The sequence below is a fragment of the Lathyrus oleraceus genome, chromosome 2, assembly GCF_024323335.1.
Source record: "Lathyrus oleraceus cultivar Zhongwan6 chromosome 2, CAAS_Psat_ZW6_1.0, whole genome shotgun sequence".
Classification (NCBI taxonomy): Eukaryota; Viridiplantae; Streptophyta; class Magnoliopsida; order Fabales; family Fabaceae; genus Lathyrus; species Lathyrus oleraceus.
In genome coordinates this window covers 337,241,368-337,249,892 of record NC_066580.1, presented here as the reverse complement: position 1 = coordinate 337,249,892, position 8,525 = coordinate 337,241,368, and the positions used below count along the sequence as shown (strand labels likewise).

Here is an 8,525-nt window from a genome sequence, read left to right as displayed (position 1 = left end):
GTTGGAAGCAAAAACATGAGAAAATATTTTAAGATCACGAGAGAGGAAAACACCACGTTCCTATCAATATTTTTAATTTTTAAAGTATATCTGTTATGATAATTATCTTTTTTATCCATTTGATACGTCATCTCATCTGTTATCTATTTAAGTGTCACCTATTAAAAAATTGATGTGTCTCTTCTAAAAATATGTCATTTTGTTTCTTACATATTGATATCACAATTTATAACACTTCTAATTCTTTTTTATTACATTTTCTATCTTCTTTTTTTATTTTCTCTATCCTAATTATTAACTCTCGATTGATATCTCATTAATTTAATCTATAAATAATATATATATATATAATATATATATATATATATATATATATATATATATATATATATATATATATATATATATTAATTACTATACATTGTTAGTGTGAAAAGTTTTATACCGTCGATTCATTTCCGTCATCCGTTTTTATTACTTTATAGATTTTTAAAATAAAAGTCAAACTTTTGTTTTAATATCCGAGGTCTATAATTAATTGACGGTGTAAAATCTTTTTACGCTGTCAGTGTATTTCAATTAAACTCATATATATATATATATATATATATATATATATATATATATATATATATATATATATATATATATATATATATATATATATATATATATATATATATATATATATATATATATATATATATATATATATATATATATATATATATATATATATATATATATATATATATATATATATACTCTTTCAATTCCGCTGCAGAATGTATCTTCTCATACTCTCACAGCATTGCACGACGGGTTGATGTATCAGCACTAGGTGAATCGTTCACTGCATTGATTCAATGAAACAACTTTATGACAAAGTTCCCTTAACAAGTGCTACATTTTGTTAAAGCACAAGCTTCAGAATGCTATGATTATTTTCAATGTGGACACTGCACATTTGGTCTTTGTACTTTGAATGTTATGTGCTTGTGAAAATGCTAGAACGAGCATATGAATTTGTGGCAACTCAATGCATATTTTTCATTCCTTCATGCGACTGTAAAGAAAATCTAACAAGCTTTATGAATACCTAATACTTGGTTCCAAGCTTTTAAATGACTGTTACAGCGGAACTGGGACCAAATGAAGCTGATGCAGCGTCAATCACCCTTGCGTTGTGATCCTCTGAGGCATGAAAAAACTTTGATGTTGTAGGCTCAAAGGGTCCATATTGCAGGTGCATATCTTGTATTAAAACCTGGTTTGCTTCCTTTATGAATGCAATTTATTTTGTTAGTGATTTTGTACACTATTTTTATGAGTCCAATACATGCTTAAGTTCTATGAAGCAAGGACGGATACGACACTGATATTGACACATCCACATAGATAATAATATGAAAGAATGACTAAATTGAATGTAATTATAGGTGTTAGTTTTAGACACTACAACGGTCAAAATGGACTTGTCCATCGGACCGACCCACTAGCCCTATATATTAGAGTGGGCCGGATCGCAAAAAATCTTTAAAAAAACACGATCCTATCTTTTTGGATCAGCCCACCGAGCCTATGTTTTTCATGGATCGGGCCGGGCCGATCAAATGGACTTCGGGTAACCCATTAAAAATAAATTTATGAAATAATTTTAGTTAATTTTGGGGAAAAGATATTGAGATAAGATAAGATTGCATAACTATGTTTTCATTTAAAAAAAAAGTTAAAGAGGATGAAAATATGTTTTCAAGATAATGTGTTCAAAGAATTGATTGCGAGATGAAGAGAAAGTTTGACGAGTATTAGAGATAATATTTCGTTAATCCCTATTTTTACATATAAGTTATTGTGGTATTCATATATATATATATATATATATATATATATATATATATATATATATATATATATAATATATATATATATATATATATATATATATATATATATATATATATATATAATATATATATATATATATATATATATATATAAATGTTGATTTGATGAATATTTTAAACATCACATAACTAAGTTTATGATTACTCTCCACCTATGTTATGTAGTTTTTGCCAATTAAAACTTTTTTATAAAATTAAAACTATAATATTGAAATATAGGTTGATTTGGCCCTTCGGGTTGGTCCATCGGGCCGCATGACCTATTAGAAATAGGGTTGAGCTCATTTTTAATAGCCCATGAAATAATTGGGCCGACCCACTTCAAGCTATTTATATGATTTGGCCTCGAGGGCCGAAGTGGGCTGTGTCGAGCCGGCCCATTTGACAAATACATTTTTTTAGAGGTGTTGATGCTATGAAGCTAAAACTTCACAGCTAAAATACGATACAATTCACTTGTCACGACACACATGTTTATCTTTCTCAATTCTTAGGAAACTTTGTTTACACATGCTGGCAAAAAGAGCTTTTGCTTATACTGAAATATCCCGATTACAATATAAACATAATATGTGCTTTTGGTTAGAAGGAAAATTTTACTAAAGGCATGTTTGAACCTACTAATTTGAGCATATTTATCGCCATAAACACTTGTTAGATTGTATATGAGAGTTTAACCACTTATGAGCACCATAACCAATAATACTAAGAAAATTCTCATGCATATCATAATTTGTGTGGTCAATATTGATACAACTAAAGGAACTTGTTAAGTAATTTTTGTGGCCAACATTCTATTCCTAAAAGAAATCAAGTAACACTAATGATTAAGAAGAATATCATAAATGTTTACTGATAAGTCACAACAATACGGTCCCAATTGCATGTGCCATTATTTCATATACGGTCCTTCCTTTTGCCTTTCAAGAATTTATTACAAAATTTGACTTGTAGCCCTTAGTTGACAGAATACAACTTAATACCAAACTTTCCTTAATTATTCGCAAAAGATATCCTAGTTAGGTTTACTAGGTTTGTCTATTTTGTGTCTCAATTACTAGTGTCTGTCTGCTATAGGTCTAGTCATGTGGTGATATACAATGGTTGAGATTATTGAATCACCAAGACATGTACATTACTTGAAATGCAGAGATATATGAAAAGTTGTGTGAGTGTGACCACATTTATTTATTAATCCCGTTTGTAATGAGATAATATATCAAGAAAACAGTACCTACCTTTATGAAGAAAAGAAAATTTCTGTCTGTTACTATTATAAATAATGATTCTTTTCTCAGATTCATTCAATAAATAATGTATATGGTATTAACTATGAAGATAGACAAACATTGGACACGGTACTTATTTAAATACGTAAACACCAATTGTAATTTAAGAAATGGAAGTTTCATATTAGAAAATTGTGTGAATATATTGCTAGTATCTTGAATTTGGTGAGAATTCAATTTGAATGCTGGTTCATATTAGGATGGGCATACCGGTTGGTTTTTGACATAACATTATGAGCTCCTTATTCAGTCATAAACCTTGCCTAATATGATGGACCTGGCCCAAATATCTTTACCCTATTCCTTAATAATAATGGATTTAGTGTCGAGAATCACTCATAATTTTTTTTTTCTAGTTCGGAGGACAGTTCTGGTATCAAGTGGTTTCAACCCCTCTCAATCGTAATTACAGGGTATAGAACCGTGGTTCTCCCTACCAAATCCAACGCCAATCACGACTGGACCGACTAACGATTGATACTCATGATTTATTTTGATTGATCAGATCTTTTATTTGTTCATGAGATGGTTTTACTAATACAAGCATATTGGAGACTGTCTAAATTCATTAAAAGACCATTTGTTTCAACTTCTTGATGGATAAATGAACAATGACTGTCTCTTCATGTTGTTGAAAGAATAAGGCTCTTGTATATGTGATTAATCTATAGTAACTAATGGAATCTCTTCTACATTCTAGCAATAGTACAATAATGGACCCGTACCATTTTCTTCTTCAAATTACTATACAGTCAGCACAAATTTTTATACAATCTCTATAAAAGGCTATCAAATTTTCTGACATGTTTGGTCCAAAGCTGACACTGTTTTAACGTGCTACCTATTGTTTAGATGTTTGTGACTTGTAATTTTAATTTTAACCATGAAAAATAAACATTTCTCTCTTTTTTGCAATAGGAGTATGGAGGTCCTGGTATGGCACAATCATGGTGGAGCCATTCATGGATATTCTGGCTACTGTTATGGGCACAAAAGTATGTTGTCACGAAGTGAAGAGTTTGAAACTCAATCAAAATTTTAAACTACGAATTGCTTATTTGGTATTATCGATATGGTTTTAAATTGCAGTTGCATTCGTGGTTACGTTGCATATCTTTATATAAAGGTAAAATGCATCCAAAATGCGGTTGTGCAAAGACCTTTAAACATTTTATGTTGTGGCCGTAATTACTAACCGAAATTAAAAACCATGATCCAGAAGAAAGATGTGGAAGTGTAACTATATCAAGAACAAAACTCAATTCTAATAGATATTCACATTCATTACTTTTCATTCCATTCTTGTTGTTGCTATACAAACATGTTACTCATTCTAGCATGGTTTTGCAGCTAGAATGCATCATTTGTTGATGGAAGAGTAATCTCGGTTCAAACCTCAGTTGAATTTCCATTAATTCCCATTTACCAGGAACCATCCATGAGGAACATTCAACATTTATAGAGGAAGACAATTAATAGTCATTATTAAACTTTTGGTGACTCCGTGATGCTTTGTAAAGAAGGGCGCCAAGATTTTGACCTCTGCACAGCAGCAGGATTTGTAGACCCTCCTCTTTGCTTGTGTCTCTCTGCTCTGCCTCCCTGGAATTCATTATGCTCTTTAGCATCAATTGCTCAATACTGACATAAGCATTTTTTAACAGTAAACAGGTACGACCTGTTACTTGTTCGTAAGCTCTTTACAACTTATTTTATTAAGCAATACATGTAGATTATCAGAACAACTTATGCTTAAATGAAAATAGTTAGAATACCTTTTATCTTTTATTATAGAAATAACTTATAAATAACCACTTATATAACAAACGCTTATGCTATAAACGCTACTCAGATGGTTTTAAATTGCAGTTGTGGTCAGAATTGGCGCTGCTGATGCCGCAATTTATAACCATTTGGCTAGAGGTTCACAAAATTCATGACCAAAAGCCAATGCTTTGACAAGGAAGACAATAATTGCATGTCATATTGGTTATCAATATGAGATACATCCACCATGATTCATCTCTTATAGACCATGTGCCATGTGATATCATAAGAGTTGGTAGAAAAATCAAAGTCTTTAATTTTAATGGATTCACTATTTATATAGATTGAAAAAACAACTTGTAACTATATTATTACTCATGGAAGAAAAGGACTATTGATATCATAGAATATAAGATATACCTGATATGTGTTTCCTTGGTCAGATTCCTCTCCTTTCTTTGTCTCATAACCTGGCAGAACTGCATCTTCCTGTGTCTTCTTACTCTTTGCATGCTTCTTTGCCTTCAACACCTTCATAACCTCTAAAACCACAAACACAAAGAACAAACTCAACACAAAGATTTCACAGATATGGTTACAAATTCGCAGAGAAAGAAACATATATATACCTTGATTAGTAATGAGCCTATAAGCATGACCAAGATTAAGAGTCTCATTAGGCCTAAGCAACTTAACACGAGTAAACTTCACAGTCTTTTGTTCTTGATTCTGCTCTTCTGGTAGAACAGGTAATGGAATAATCAAAGAAACATAGTGACCTGGGTTTGTTTTCATAACCTCACTAGCAGTAACTGGCCAATACAATCTATCTATCTTCCCACAAGGATGTTGAATCACAAGAACAGCAGCATCCACAGCTTGACAATTTCCCATGGCAAAGATAAGAGAAAATGGATGAATGAATGAATGAATGAAGGAAAGAAAAGTCTCTATCTATACAGCTTGTAGTAGCACCCCACAAATATAGGAAAATCAGGTTGGAAGAGGTAGTCTTTGTTTTTGTTCTCTAATAATAATAACAAGGCTTCTCTTCACAACAACTAAATGTCATCTTATATATGGTTGGCAAGTCAATACTTTATTTTATTTTCAAACAAATTCACACACATCTAGACAACAAACAACAAGTGGAGTTTGCTCATTCAATTTTAGCCTACTACATGTCATGCAATTTTTTACTATTTAAATTGTACTTTTTCAAGCTATTTTTTTTCTTCTTATTTATACATTTTTTCTAATTTTTGTTCTATAATAAATATTACAAACTTATATGCAATTAGGGTAAGGGATCTCTTACAAATTAATTAGAAGTTGATTTGAATAGAATTTTTTCTTCCAATTTTTGAGTTCGAGTGATTAATCTCTGCAGTACAGTTGTGCGTAAAATATATTTAACTTTTATAAATAAAAAATTATAAATTTGATTTAAAATAAAAATATCCCTTTAAATATTAATATTACCACTCTATTGAATTAAATATGCGGGTCAATTTTTTAAAAAAATTGAATTAAATATTTTTAAATTGAATTATATATTTATTATTATTTTGAGATTTTAGTTTAATGGGCAGGCATGAATAACACCGTCACCGGCCTCTAGAAGTGGTGTAAGTGCCACGTGGAGAGATATTGAGTGTGAGGACAATTGGACGGTACTGTTTTTAAGCATTGTATTTAATTGCATTTATAACAAGGTAAGACAAAATGGGTCTAATGTATGTACTACTACTTAATATTATAAAAAAATTGTTAAAGTACTACTACTTAATATTATAAATAAATATTATATTTTTAAATTTATTGAATTACAGATATCTTTGATCTTAAATAAAAATTAAATTTATTAATTATGTAATAAATTAAATATTTTTATTTATAATAGTAACTTAAAAAATATGTCACTTATATATAGTATTTTAAATAATTAATAATATCATTGAAGATAGTGGTCAGAATATCTTAATTAATATATTTAATGTGTATAAATTAATAATTTATTTAAAAGAATAATAATATAATTTAAAAGAAAAAAATAATTTTTAAATATAAATTTAATATGAATATTATTAAAAGAAATCATACTAAATTAACATAAGATCCATTATTTAAAAATAAAAACATAATACCCATTATTAAATTTCATAAGATTCTTATGAGTGGACAATGGACAAGGACAAGGCACCATCTTATCCGCATTACAGAAACTTGCATGTCCTGTTTGTTTGGTTTGCCTTGAAAATACATGATAAATAAAGAAAGTCTAAAAAGAAATGGAGAAATAAAGCACTTCTAGTAATTAGGATATGTATTACCAAAATTTTCACTTCCAACTTTAAGGAACCTTTCTTTGGTACATGTCAGTGCTGAATTTCTAGTGTCATGACATAGATGCCACCATTATATTCTGTGGGAATATTATAAACTATTTGCATCACTTTTTTTGAATGCTTCAAAGTCCAATGCAATTCAAAGTGACCTATTTCATGCCAAATTATTGATATTGTTATTCTTATATATCATTAATGATCGTATAAAATATATGTGTGCAACTATTGCTTGTGAACTTTATTTGGATATTAGGCTCTTTAAGCTTTATTATTTCACTACTTTTGAAAGTGGGTTGGACTAAATCATTGTTAACCATTTTTGTAATTATCAAAGTATTAGCATTGATATTAAATAAATATTTTTAGACGGCTGCATGAGTCTTTATCATAATGCAATTGGGAGCAAACTTTAAGGTCTATAATTAATTAGTTTGGAGTTAACTACAAGCAAATATTTAGCTCACTCAAACTAATTATATTTTGAGAATCCTTATAGATTTATCAAGCAAAGTTTTGTACCTATCTTGAGTAGTTTGACCACAAGAATTGAGGATGTTGCTTACTAGTCTAGTGACGTAGCCAAAAATTGAATTTAAGGGAATAAATTTTGAATGTATAATTTAGGTTTATATTCTTTTTGTATGTAATGTTATCGAAATTTATTTTGATCATTTAATTTAAAAAACTATTTAAAATAGACTATCATAATCCATTCTATTTATCGGTGACAAATTTAACTACCGAATGATTAATATGATAAATTTTAAAGAGTTTAAAAAATATTATAATATTTTGTAAAGTTAAAGATTAAAATGAACCGAAAAGTTACAAAAAAGAATATTAAATCTAAAATTTAATTAAAAAAATTAAAATCTACAAAATAAATAAAAATTATAACAAAATTATAAATTTTATTTAATCAAATAAATATAAAAAGAATTAGTTTTTTATTTTTAAAATTTTGCACAATGTTATTTTATATAGTTAAAATAATCAGCTATATATCACGTACTAGTATAAGTTAAGTTTTTTTTTTTTGACAAAATTCAATATAAATAAACATTTAATTTTTAAAAAATATCATCTTTCATCTTTTTTTTAGCCTCATTTTATAAATTTTATTGTTATTTTTAGGACAACAACAATATAGAATATTAAAGAAAAACGGAAATAAAAGATAATGAACACAGTCGATTTTTGATAAAACAGTTTGA

General features: G+C 28.5%; 1 protein-coding gene across 1 annotated transcript; it reads right to left on the bottom strand.

Moving 5' to 3' along the window:
* Positions 1–4,454: 4,454 nt before the first annotated feature.
* On the bottom strand, positions 4,455–6,039 carry LOC127119385 (uncharacterized). The gene is made up of 3 exons (XM_051049615.1): positions 5,593–6,039; positions 5,384–5,505; positions 4,455–4,798 (listed from the first exon to the last, which is right to left on the bottom strand). Exons 1-3 carry the CDS (start codon positions 5,855–5,857, stop codon positions 4,682–4,684), a joined length of 504 nt encoding a protein of 167 aa, XP_050905572.1. The 5' UTR covers positions 5,858–6,039; the 3' UTR covers positions 4,455–4,681.
* Between the last annotated feature and the right edge of the window lie 2,486 nt (positions 6,040–8,525).

Excerpts from the sequence above, each read along its gene's own strand:
- LOC127119385 (XM_051049615.1), bottom strand. The coding sequence starts at position 5,857 with ATGGGAAATTGTCAAGCTGTGGATGCTGCTGTTCTTGTGATTCAACAT. Across the intron at positions 5,506-5,592 it reads TAGGCTCATTACTAATCAAG|AGGTTATGAAGGTGTTGAAG; the intron begins GTATATATATGT and ends TTGTGGTTTTAG. Across the intron at positions 4,799-5,383 it reads ACCAAGGAAACACATATCAG|GGAGGCAGAGCAGAGAGACA; the intron begins GTATATCTTATA and ends AATGAATTCCAG.